The 13,601-nt window shown below is 44.6% G+C and overlaps 1 protein-coding gene across 7 annotated transcripts in view; it reads right to left on the bottom strand.

The window, feature by feature from the left end:
* Nucleotides 1–1,266: 1,266 nt before the first annotated feature.
* HIVEP2 (HIVEP zinc finger 2) overlaps nucleotides 1,267–13,601 on the bottom strand; it is a 145,715-nt gene continuing 133,380 nt past the window's right edge. For all 7 annotated transcript variants that reach the window (XM_055811228.1, XM_055811226.1, XM_055811227.1 and 4 more), the window contains 3 exons: nucleotides 12,002–12,103; nucleotides 10,551–11,461; nucleotides 1,267–3,789 (listed from right to left, as the gene is read on the bottom strand). In XM_055811228.1, the coding sequence (XP_055667203.1) occupies nucleotides 2,965–3,789; nucleotides 10,551–11,461; nucleotides 12,002–12,103 (1,838 nt within the window). In that variant the 3' untranslated portion in view covers nucleotides 1,267–2,964. The remainder of the gene's footprint in view (nucleotides 3,790–10,550; nucleotides 11,462–12,001; nucleotides 12,104–13,601) is intronic.

A 13,601-nucleotide genomic window follows, 5' to 3' on the forward strand; every position in this document is an offset into this window, starting at 1 on the left:
CCTGGCCAGGAGCCATGCAGCTGCGTTCGCACCACACTGAGCCCAAGCCCATAGGCTCGAAGCACGGTGTCTTAGCTGAGTGCAGCAGGTCACAGACACAACCCCACGCCGTCATTACCGGTGACGGCTCGGAAAAAGCTGCACTGGGAGAGCAGGCGGCGCACTCGTGAGATTATCTGCCCCTGATCCCCATCACTGGACCCACTATATTAGTTCCAAGAATTCCTCATGCCTGGGAAACTTTTGCCAGATGTGTTTGCCTTCCTCCTCCACACCCTTTCCAAAGCGTGAAAAGTGGTCATCATTGATGCCTAAGCCCTGTATGAGGATATGCTTTTTTCAAAGCACTGTATAAACATTAACTCATTAAGAAAATACAATTGAGATTGTAAGTACCTGAAACCTCTTTAGGGTTGCTCCACTGTAACCCAAAAATATGACATGTAATTTCAGCAATACTTGCTCAATGATTATTAAAAAAAAAAAAAAAAAAAAAAAAAAAAAGCCCCAAGGCTGAAAAAGTAGATGGTAAATTGCAGCTGCAAATTAATTAAAATAATCAAAAGCCAGAGGTAACTCCCACAGTAAGGGGGTTGCTTATAAAGGCAATGTTAATAGAACATTTACCATCGGGGGTTGCCTGGTTCCCTTTTAATAAAATATCTGTGATTACCTGATTAGCTGATCATTGCGCACAGCATTTTATTCTCAATACAGCCGTGCAGCTAAGGAGAGGAGAGAGGCTTTTATCAGATACATCTTGTTTATTTAAAATGTGTAATTGACTTCTCCTTTTTTTATGGGAGCATGATCCAACAAGCCGCTCACCTCCAACTACATATACTGCTTCTCCTCTCTCCAGGCTGAGATGAGCCAGTTTTCTGGCACATGCTTATCTTGGCAAGGTTATCATAATGATCCGGAATAAAGGTAGAAACACTGCAATGGATACGAGAAACTAGCCTTTAATGGTAATAAGTGGTCACCATTCGTTATGGTATTACACGAGTCATATGCCAACATGCTAGAATTAGGACAATGTACCAGCTGTGGTCCTGCCCCCACATGGTATTATTGGAGAAATAAACTGGTTTAGTTTGATAATATCTGTGGAGGCCAAAATACGATCCACCTTTTTGCTGCCACTCACATTCTTAAGGGTGCTCCTTGTGCAGGGAAGCAATGCTCAGGAATAAAAGATTCTGACAATGTACTGGAACGCCAATAAACTTGGAGAATTCAAAGAACACATGAAAACTAGACACCTCATGCATGTAACTGTATTTATTTCTTTTTAAAGAACACTCCTTAAATGTATTGTAAGTCAATATACAAACTTGGTTTCACAGATTTATAATCCACTAAATAGCACAAAATATAATCCAGGCCGTTGGTTTCTTTCATCTGCGTGTGTGCGTGTGGTTTTTTTGTGTGGTTTTCATCTGTGTGTGCGCAGGCGTGCACACGCCTACTGCTGGTGGTAGTGGTAACCCACCACACGCGTTCAAGACACCAGCCCGGGCCCCTCCTGACTTTCCTCTGCAGCAAATCTCACCCAGATGGAGACCCTGCTCTGGAAGACTGTGACTGTCTTGGCCATGAATCCCACTCCTTGAAGAGGTCGGGGTGGCGGTGCTCTCTGCCTCGCTGGCAGGGCCACGCTCCTCCATCCACAGGATGGGATGGGACGGGATGGGAGCCTCCCTGAAGCAGACCCAGGTACCACAGTAGGGAAGGGACCAGCTGTGGCCTTCAAGTGCAAGGGAACACCTCTTTCTCCCCACTCCAAACCCCTCCTTGGCACTCCGGGGCACCTCTGCATGACACCTGCACCCCACGGCCAGCCCTTGCAAGCAGGGGACTGCCGGGGCTCGGCGGGGTGCCCAGCCCCGTGCGGCCGTAGGGGCCTCGCCACCGCTGCAGTGGGCAGGGCAGGGGGTCATGGCCGGCCGGACCCTGCCTCCCGGCAGCCGTGGTGCCTTGCTCCGTGCCTGGCGCAGCCAACATCGCCTGTCCCGGGGACTTACACAGACGGCACCAGTGATGCAGTTATTTACATGGGGTGGAATGTTTTCCCATAGGTTTTTAAAGGAGTATATAGATCAACATGTTCTCATAAGACCAAATACTTTTAATATATTTATAACTGTTTTATAAAGCTTTGAAAAAACTCACAATAGCACATTGTTTTACTTTAATGCTTTACGGTACTATCAGTTTAAAATCACAATCAGCACTTAAGTTATAGTCAATCCGGCAAACAAGAGACAAAAAAAATTACAAGGGTTAAGAACTGACTGATACATCCTTTATCTTTTTTTTTTTTTAACTAATGCATAAGTGCAGAATAAGATAAGATACTCTAGTTTAAATATCTTGTTTTACAATATACATTTTGTTCTAATAACGCAACAGTAAATCCCATGCTTCACATAGAAAAGCAATCCACAACATTAAGAAAAAAATTTACAATTTATGAAACAAAGTAAATAAATATTAGTATTACAGAATCAGAGCTGTACATAAAAGCTGTTCAGTTTTAATCATATAAAAATATGTTTTAGTGCAACCTCACATATATTGATGCTGTTTTGCTTTACATCATTTAGATCCAAGTGTCCAAAAAAGGAAAGAAATTACATTTATTACAAAGCAGATACACAAATTCTAAAATATGTACAAATTACTGCTAAAAAAATGCTTATAAGAATATAAGCAAAGTAAAGAAAAGGCACAAACATCTGTACAATTTAAAAGTACCAGACCCAGTAAGAATTTCAAATTTAGTTTTGGTCAGGCTCATGATGACTTGTTATTTTATCTAATTCTTTTGATATAACAAAAGTATATATAATAGCAAACTACTGTAACTTAGAACAGGCATGCTGTAAAGTTGAATACTTCTATCTCTAGAAAAAAAAAAGTGGGGTAAATGTATGGGTGAAAGTCTCCATGCATCTCAGATCAATGTGGCTTGCTCTTCTCAGATGACGGATCTTTGATTTCCTGTGTGCTTGATGGGGGGTCACTCCTGCTGTGAAAGCCCAACTGCCGGACGTCCACAAAGCTCTTGCTGTAAAAGGTGGGATGGGCTAACGCAGTCTGTGATGTACCAAAACTGTCCTGTTCACCACCGTGCAAGTCAGGATGGGTGGCTGAGGCACAGGTCTGGCCTGGCTCAGATCCACTAAAGTGTTTAATGCTAAAATGTGCACTTTCTAAGGGTTTCTGGTGAGGCTCAGAAGGCCTCTGCAGCTGCTCCGCCCCGTGCAGAACGGCTTCTTCTGTGGCGATTCGCAGAGAGGCTATGGCTTTTGTACAAGTCTGTATGTTCTCCTCCTGCTCCCTCTCAGTAGCTACAACACTGTCCTCCGACGTGCTCTGTGTCAGCAATAGCAACGGAGAGGGCGGCGCACTGGAGGGAGCAGTGGGGTGCAAGCTGTGCGGAGAGGTACATTTCTCGTGGTGCTTAGAAATACTATATGACTCTTTTGCAAGGATTTCTGCAGTCCCTCTTTGCTTCTCCTCAGAGCCCTCCCTCTGCAGGGCCAGAGTGGATGGAGAATGTAAACCTGAGAGGGCCACAGGTACTGAATGGACCATCTGGATACCCCCGATAGGCATCATGGGGATGGGTGCTCGGATCTGTTGCTGGGAGTGTAGTGGAAGATGACTGAAGACGTAGTCACTCGAACCCTCAGGGAACGGGCTAGCCCCATGGTGTTCCATACCTCCTTTTTCGCCATATACGCTGAAGTAAGGCCCCTGAGACAACCCCCTTCTCTGTAACTAGAAAAAAAAACAAAAGAAATGTCAGTGCTGCTGCTAGCAAAATTCTTGTCCGGCTGCCAAACCACCTATCTGCTTTCCTGTCTAACACAACCTCCCATTCAGGCAGCACCTTTCATCCAGATGGATCCCAAAGCATTTGGAAAACTCCACTAATTGCTTATCCAAACAACAGAGGAGGTTTTGCTTAGCTCAGCCCTACAGGGCTCATGCCTCTGAGGTGAAAGGCAGCAGCTAGTTAAGAGCGTTCAGCAACACAATGCAGCAATTTAGGTCAGGAAGTGAAGAGTATTATATTCAACTGAAACTGCAGAGAGAATTTGGGGTAGATAGAGTTTCGTTCCCCAGGAGAAATTTGGCCAGGAGATCCGTCTTACCTTCTCTTTTGGCAAACTGTGCAAACTGTGCTGGTATTGGCAGTCCACACTAGGTAGCAAGACTGTGTTGCAGAGAAATACACATCCGAACACTCCCTGCTTGCCACCACTGCTTGGCAGTATGGGAAAAATCTGACTGCACGTACGTATTCTCTGCCTGGTGAGAGATCCTGCTCCGGAGCTCCAGAGAAGGCACTGGCTCCCCATGAGCTTTACCCAATTCTTGATGAAAGGGGATGGGTATTTCTATTAAGGTTCAAATGCTTCTGTGCAATCAAGACCCAAGTTTTATAGTCATTAAGACAGTGGAGGACCACTCTGGCCTATCTGTAATGTAAACAATAAATAATAACAAAAGCACAGGCATGAGCTGTGAGTGAAAGTGATGATTCTGTCACAGGGAGACTCACCCACTCATAATGGGATGGAGAAGAATGAGGGATTTTGTAACAGCTAATAAAAAACAATCTCACAATATTGACATTTTCAGTGCCTTCCCATTAGTTCCTGCCTTGGAAGAATGAATAGCTCCATCTCCACTCAGTATTAAATATGCCCTGGGCTTTTGGGTTTCTCTTTTTTTCATTCTTAACTTTTAAAATTTGTTTTCCATCTGATGATTAAGTATCATTTATTGCTGACCAGAGGGATAATGATGACAGAAGTGCAGGATGACATTTACATAATTGTGTATGGGATCTGGCCACACAACTCTCGGGGGCTCCCATAGGAAACTGAATGAATGAAAATGCTCTCCTCCGCACTGCAAATGGACCGAACACCTACCAGTTGCCCCAGAGCTGTACCGCTACCACTGTCTCCGTGTGGCAGCCAGAGGACTGCGCTGCTAAATGCCAGTGCACTGAAGTGGCAGCACTTCACACTGCTGGGAAATCCCAGCTCTCAAGGCATTAAGCAACCTCTTGATCCCATCCGGGGAACTGGTTTAGGGAGCAATTTTCTGTGCTACCCAGGGGCTCAATCTCACTGTGCTCAGACACTTTGTCCTGTTTGATATAAATCAAAGTCAAGACAGGAAGGGTGACCCATAATCATCAGACTCAAACTTAAGAGATGTTATTTGGACTAATCTATGCTGGGAATTTTCCTCTTCAGAAAGCGAGACATTTCGGTCTCATAAGAGAAACTGTCATAAGAAAGCACAGTGACAGCTCTTATACTGCTGAATGGGGAAAAATTACAGAATAAACTGCAGTTGCCAAGCCACAACGACATACATAGTTCACCTACCCTATCTGTCCTTCCTATCACTAACCTCACCTCTGCACAGCTGCTTGCCCCCTTCTTTTTTCTATCTTTGGTCTGTCAACCCATTTCTCAAGTCATACTGGTCTCTTGGTTGTTCCTAAGCCATGACATTTATCACTATTGCATCTGATGTGAACTTGGGCTAAAGGAAGGAGAGCAAAAGCAACCAAAAAAAGGAGTAAACCTCAACTCCTAGATGAGAACAAACCTAGTCAACACACAAATCTCTAATTGAGAAAGACACTGGCTTCATGTTGTACCCTGCCACAGTTTCAAAAGAGAATAGAGCAACATTCTGTCCTTGTCAGATAGAGGTGCCTAACATGACAGAAACTGCTACACACTTCAAGATCAGCAGTATCATCCAATATATGTCCCATATGCCTCATTTTTACATAGACAGTGACAGTGTGTGCATGTCCACTGGATGCCTTCCAAGCATGGCTGAGCACATATCAGATTATCTTTCTCTAGCTCTGACAGATGAGTTTGGAAATGGCCAACATAAATGGCTACAGGCATTAATAACAGTTCATACCCCCTGCCCAGTTTTTATTTCCTTTAACAATATCTAGCATTTTCGTACATACAAGCAGACACACATATACATATATGTGTGTCTTATACACAGAGGGGAAGACTGAATATTACAAGACTTATCTTCTTTTCACAAACATCCTGAAAATCCAGGATTTTATTCTGTTGACAGGGCAAGTATTAGATCCTATCACTAAGCATAGTGCAGAAGGTCATAGTATCTTTTTGCAGTGCAGTCAGAATGGGTTGCTGCCAGTGCAGTGAAATGAGCTCTTCTCTTTGTCAGGTGATGGAAATCCAGTTCATTTCCTATTTGTTCTCATTTGTTGCAGTTTAGTGTATTTCCCTCCAACTCCAGGTGACATATAATTCCCCAAGCAACAAGATTCTGTAGCAACTTTTCACTAAATTCTCTGACCTAGTCACAAAGCTAACTGTCACACCACACCCCTGAGCAAAGCCATATCCAGCTTCACAGGTCCCCCAGAATGCCTCAGGGATGAGACAGGGTTTACCCTGTATCTGGTACATCACCCAAAACAGGCTGTGGGGGATTAAGAGGAAGATCACATTTCAAAGCCAAGCACCCTCCACAGATACCCTCCTAGCAGCCTCAGACCACAGCTTGCAAAAAGATGATGGGTGGAAAACAATCTCTTTGATTACCGTATCAGAATGTACTTGAGGCTTTTTAAAGTTAAAAAACAGAAAATGTTGAACTCTTTGTTAAACTGAATAACAAAGCGTATTACTGATGTGCTTTCTAAAGCACACGATGGTTAGTAAAGTGACTATAAATCTGTGTGAACTTCAGTTTCAGTATCAGCTCAATTTGCAGTCCAACTGAGAATGCACCATAGCAGTCCACATACACAAGTGGACCTATTTATAGTTTACCTGGACTTCAGAAGTTTTATGCTGGCTCTCTGTACAGGAATGCATTTCACTCAAGACGACAAGTATTGAATGCCTGGCAAGGGACTTAATATCGATATGTCTGGGATGATCAAAGGACCTTAAGTCCTATTGAACTTCAAGTGGATATAAAGGTGCCCAACTCACCTCAGCCATTCTGAATACATCCAGACAGGCTTAGGACTTCAAAACGAATGAGAGGTGTGACAGAACAACAACACAAGCAATCTACTACCTCCTAGAAGCTAACCCTGTTGCTAGGGTCAAGTCTGTATTGCTCACAGCAAGTTATATTCACAGTCTCACTCTCCCAGTCTAGCCCTGGGACTGGAAGAAGAGGCAAAAGCTCTGGTCCGCACTAGGAAGTGGTGGGGTGCACTAGGTGTGGGGACAAGCAGGAGCAGAGTGAAACTGTTGGTGCTGGGTCCCTTGTTCACCATGTAAGTGCTGTGGGGTTGGAGGGGAATTGCTTTGAAATAACCCTGTGTGGTCTCTTCTCACTCACTTGGTGACCCACTCACAGTTTAAGTGCACCTGCTGCACTCCTGGAGCATATTTTTCAGTTTAATTTCCTCTGAAAACAATCCAGGTCACTTACTTCAAGACTGATCTGCAATGTGAGTCAAAGCACAATAAATGTGACAACAGAGACATATGCATGATCCAAACTAAAATGCTAACAGCAATGCACTCAAGATGAACAAAAGCAGCCTTTCCATCTCTCCTCTTTCTCTCAGGACTGGCATAAATGACAAGGGAGAAGAATCAGCGCCCTTTGATAATGGTAAAAAACCTCTGGCATTGACAGAAGATCCCAACTGTATTTGGAGAGGCATGGGGATCTGCCTTTAAATTTAAAGACACCAATTTAACTTGCCAAAGCCAAATGTGTACCAGCATCAACCAGAGCCTTAGGCTACTTTGGAAAGAGTATCCTGTTGCAAGAGTGTAGCCTGTTATTAACTGGGCAGGGGCGGGGGGGAAGTATATCTTTCTGTATTTTTGTACAATCTACAAAAATAGTTACTTTCCTCACGCTCTTTTCCACTTCCTAAAGAAATAATTGCCATTGCTCTCTATGTGGTGCTTTCAGTGCCAGAGCACTTTACAAGCTCTTTGCACAAGACCACCAAAGCGCATGAACGTTCAAGGAAAAGCAACATGAACTAGGGGAACTAGACCAGCACTGGCCAAAGAGACCAGAGCAAATACATCAATTTTAGTGGAGAAGAAAGAAAACTGGGCTCTTCTGGGAACTGCAGGCACCAGAAGCACAAGACCAGTCTTATTCCTGCAAGGACTGGGAACCCAGTGAAGCTCTGAAAGAGGAAGCAGGATTGTAAGCTGGCATGTGCATCACTGATGCAATTGCTAATCATGTTCTGATTTGCCGGATTTCACTTCTCTGAAAGTGAAAAACAGCCTTTATTCCCTTTTTTTCTCTGACAGCTTTCATTTATAGCAAGCTCAGGTGTTATTTGTCTTCCCACACACTGAGTATAATAACTTGTGTTTCACTTAAACTCAACTAGTGTTTGGCCAAAGGATGTCTTCCAGAAAGGCATCAAGAGGTGAGGAGTCCTTCCTTGCCTGCAGTAGTTTGTTGAGATGGGCAATCATCCTCACTGCTCATTTCCTCATTTAAATTTGCCTGGGCTCTTCTTCCAGTGATGCCTGTATTCAAGTTCCAGTGCAGTACTGAGGTGTGGGCTTCTCTCTCATAACACTCAACATGCCTCTGAGTTACTGATGCTTTCTGCAGGACAAATGATCTTTTACATTGAGTTTTTCACTGCCACATGCCTGATCCTACCTCAAAAATAAGGTAAGTGTTAAAAGCCCATCTGGCATGGTGGACTTTCCAAAAGAAGGAGCTAAGGGTGCTAAAAGAGTCCTTACAACGTGCTAAACGCCTTGCTGGAAGGTTTGCATAACACACAAGGCAAACATTACAGCAAGGACTGTCAGATGGCCAAGGGTGACTGTTACATACGCTTCTGCCAGCATCATCCCACATGCAAAATCTCTCCTACAGGGTGCCAGTGGAAGTGTCTCATGTGGGACATTAGGGACTGGGGCTCCCTGCACAATGTCAGCTGTAGCGTCTCATATAATCCCTTCCATTTGATATTAAGACTGTTAAACTGGTGGCTCTTTATCCTCTTGTGCTTCCTTACTTTGTCAGTAGAACTGCTGGCAGAATTTATATCCTTTCTCAGCTGCACAGCGATCACCCCTATGAGAGTGCAGCAGGGTTTCAGCATGCCCTTCCTCAAGGACCACTTAGTCAGCCACTCCACTGCCCTCCCCAGCAACTTACCAGGCCATGGGGCCACGTCTAAGATGTGGGAGAATTACCTGTGTTGCTCTCTCCTACACACACTGCAGCTTTCCTTTATCCCTCTGAAAAGCGGGCAAGCTACTTTTGGATCTGCCAGGCTGGTGGCATCTCAGCTCTGTTCAGTCCATCCCTGCTCCAGATGCCTGTACTCAGCTGCATCCCTCGCTCCATTCCCAGGCGTAGGTAACACATCAGCCTGGGTCTACAAAGAGCTTCACCCAGAGCTCTGGAAATGCTGATTTTATGAGCTCAGGGTTTAATTCTTCTCCTCTGCAGAGAAGCACCACAAAAAGCCAAGATGACTGGCAATAGGGAAGCAGGGAGGAGAGCCCTGCTGGGATGAGGGCAGGGAGGTAGGAGCCCTGAGGCAGCGTAAGCCTGTCACAGCCTGCGCAGGTTGAACCCACACATACGGGCTGACAAGGCAGGCAGTGAAAGGGCAGCAGCAACATCAGTTGCGGCAAGGGAAGCATACTAAATGAAAACATAAATGCATACGTAGGGAAGCTGTTCCTTAACTCTAAAGACCAAAATCTATTTGTGGAGAGAGTGCTTTGTGAATGCTAGGGCCGGTCAAAAGTGCCAGTCAGCAGTTTCTGAGAGCTGATTTACTGAAAGGGAACAGCACAGACAGCAGCTGTGCCAGTTTTGCATATTGCCATTTCCACCCAGACAGTTCCGTCCCTGCCGGAGCAGCCGGTTGTGATGGTGCTTTCTGCAGAGCCGACAGCTGCCTGCTCCTGTCACACGATAATATCCTTTAAACTCCAGCCACAGATCCTGATTTCGATGTGCACCCTGCTTTTCCGAGACATTCCATTTATTTTAACGTTTTCATTCAATTAAACAATACTCAGTGATGGGCACCGTACTGCAGTACCAGGGCCTTAAGCCCTGATCTGGGCTTGCTCCCATCTGACAGTCTGGGAGGTAAAAGGTTTTACAGTGTGGAAACAAGCCCCACACGCCATGTATGCTTCCTGAGCTGTTTTAACGTAATATTTTTTATATATATATATATAAATGCAATAAAGACAGGGACAGTTAATGTCAGACTAATTTCATTGAAGTTAATGGAGCTACTCAGGTTTGTACCAAGTGAAGATTTGACCCTCAGGCTGACTCTGTTGCATCTAACTAAATCAACATTCCAACTTGGTCCCTGTCTATTCCCAATCTCTTGCATTTGTTCAAGGACATCCTGCCAAGGCTCAAAGCTTATGTCTTCTTCTACAAAGCTGCAATGTTTTTAAAAATACTATGCACAAATAAGATGAGTGCTGCTTTTGACAATAGGAGTGAAAATATTCTTGCATACTTACTGAATGCCCCACTGGAATAGATTCAGACTGTAAATATTGACCCATGGACAGTGCTGGATTATGGTATAAGCCCCTCCGGGGAGACGCTGCTCTAACAGAGGCCATATATCTCCTTTCTCGCCTAGGAGACAAATCTCTTCGAACAGACACATCTTTCCCTGGTGACATTGGTCTCCTTGGTGATAGGTGACGTCTTGGTGACATGTCCCGTCTTGGTGATAGCTCTCTCCTCAGCACAGCCTCCTTCCGTGGGGAAAGATGCCTCATGGGTGAAATATCTCTTCGGGGTGACAGGTGCCTTCTGGGTGACAAATCCCCTTTTGGCATTAAATACCTCTTTGGTGAGTTATCTCTATAGGGTGAAGAATCGTAGCCGGGTGATGACTGTCGACTGGAAGGTGAGAGGTCCCGTGGAGAAGAACTGGGGTCTAACAAAAGCGCGTAATCCTCATCCATGCCACTAGGTATGTCCAATCTGTCTTTATCGGGCTCTGAATCACTACTCTTACTCTGGAAAAACCTCTGATATTCTGTCATCTGTGAGTCTTCACAGGAGTCACTGGGTGTTATAAGCTGAGTAACCTGAATGCTAGGTAAGGTGACCAAGTAACTGATGAGGGAGGAGTGTCCCACAGAAAGGGAGCCCTCTGGGGAAGCCCCCTGTGACGCCCCAGCTGAATTCACTGACAGGGAGGAGAACCGAGGTGGCTGCGGGCTGGTGCTTCTTGATCTGGTTTTTGGTGTTGAGTCTCCCTGAGTATCATCGAAATCATCCTCATCTTCATCGTCATCATCATTGTCATCGCCATCCTCGCCATCTGACTCCTCTGCATCAGAAAACTGATGCTCCGCTGACAGGCCTGCCAGGTTGCTACTCTTCTCTGCCTCCTGCTGCATGTCCTCCATGTTTTCTGAAACAGCCATGGCAAGTCAAAATGGTGAGCACACATCCCACCTCTTACATCTTCCACCACACTCATTCCCCACACAGCACACCCATGGCCGTTGCTGGATGCTCATCATCTGGGATGGCTGCATAAAGCCATTCTTCATAGTCTCAGGCCATAATTTTTCATAATACCTTAAAAATCTATACTTGAAAGTAGGTATAAAAAGCAAATTCACCCTAGCCCACCTTGCAACTTCGCTAAATGTTGCCACGTCTCACATCTCAATTGAAAAGATTGTGAACTTTGTATGAGACAGATGACAACAGGTCATATGTTTATTTCTAGCTCCTCCTCATGTATCTTAATAAAAAATGTAACTCAGACAGATGGATCCGATCTGTTTTTTAGACTTCCTGTTTGCTAAAAAGACACCTCTTAATTAAAAAATGTCCCAAATGCTCTTAAATGTTATTTTCCTATGCCAGCCACTGTGCTAAAGTGCAATGAGTCATTTGCATACTCCAGAGGCCATTCCAACTAAATTGAATCATTCTGACATACCTGCTTCTTCAGTTTCAGCATCATCTACGGATGTCATTGATACTCCGAGCTCCAGGCATTTTTTCATGTGTGCTTTAGATTTCATATGTTTTGTCAGATTTCCTATGGATCAGAGATTAATCTAATTAATGGACAACAGCAAACATCACCCTCCAAGTCAGGTTTTGGTATATCTTAACTCTGTTAGCCTGCAGATGGGGGTTTTTAGTTTAAAAAAAAAACCACAACAGACAAGACTGACTCATCCAGCCCATTGCCCTCAGAGCCTGTTTTAATGAGAATGGGGTTTTATATCTTAAGAAAAAAAAAAAGTATTTCAAATAAATTTAAACTCAGGGCCTGAGAGGTATATAGGCATCTCTCCAATTTTCCACATGACATTAAGGCACCCCAGCCAGCTAAAAAGCTCACTCTTGGATGTTATCTGTCCTTGGGCTCAGTCATGATACGTACAGACTGCTCAGACATCGAAGTAAGTCCAAAGCACACCAGCTGTTCAGGGCTTGTACTCCTACTTTCACAGTGGTACTTTCAAGTTAAGTGGTCTCCCATTTACTCCACGTGTAGGTTCCAAATGTTCAGCGTGTTTGAAGCAAAAATACCCCCCAAAAAAAGACATTTCTGGGAGACGTTTCTATATAAGTTTACCATCTAGCTGCAGTCTCTGAACTGAGAGGAGCTGTACTTAGAGGATTCACCTGGGATGTAGGAAATCTAGGTCCAGCTTCCTGCTTTGGATTACGGATCTGACCCAGACACAGCACGGATTTGAAATCAGATCTCCCATTCCCCTGAGGGAGCAACCTAACACTAGACTATTGACTTTCTGGAGTGCCTGTCTTGGTCTGTTTTTTCACAGATAAGAAAACTGTGTTGAAACTGGCCCCAAGAGACATTTCATGGCAAAGAATCTTGAGCACAAAGCACAAGCTGGAGAAACAAGAACATCGCTCTAATCCATTAGCCACTCAGTCACATTTGCAACACCCAACAGGGAAAGCATGGCACAAGCAAACCCAACCCACTACCAAGACATGGTGCTTCTTAGATCAAGGAAAGCTCTCTGTGAATGTGCCTATGCTGCTTTTGGGACCCCAACCAGCGTCTCCAGATGATGCATGTGAAACATGCAACCTGGGGGCAGGAACAGTGCACACTGTTGGGTAGTGGAGGTGTGTCACAAGCCACACTCTTCTCCTCTGACTTTCAGTCCTAGGTAGTTCAAATAATCCCCTTCTCAGTAAGATCTTACTGCGCCTGTGCACTGCATGAAAAGTCTAACCTTGTCACTGATGCCTCTGGATAGCTAAATGCTCAGGGTGTATGAAAACCTAAACATCTTTGAAGACCTGTCCCCTACTGTTCTCAGCAAAATAGCAACAATACTTACAAGGCTGAAAACTGCTCACAAGCGGTAATACACCAGTTAAACACTTCTTGTACTTTGAAGTCTAACTCAGTCTCTTCCTACTCATGCCCTTGTGCAATAGCATACCACCTCCTCCCTGTTTCTTCTTCACCAGAAATGCCAGCCTCAGCAAGCAATTTCACATTTCTTTCCATGCCATCTCCTCTGCCTGGAATGTCCTCTCTGAACACA

The sequence above is a fragment of the Falco peregrinus genome, chromosome 7, assembly GCF_023634155.1.
Source record: "Falco peregrinus isolate bFalPer1 chromosome 7, bFalPer1.pri, whole genome shotgun sequence".
Classification (NCBI taxonomy): Eukaryota; Metazoa; Chordata; class Aves; order Falconiformes; family Falconidae; genus Falco; species Falco peregrinus.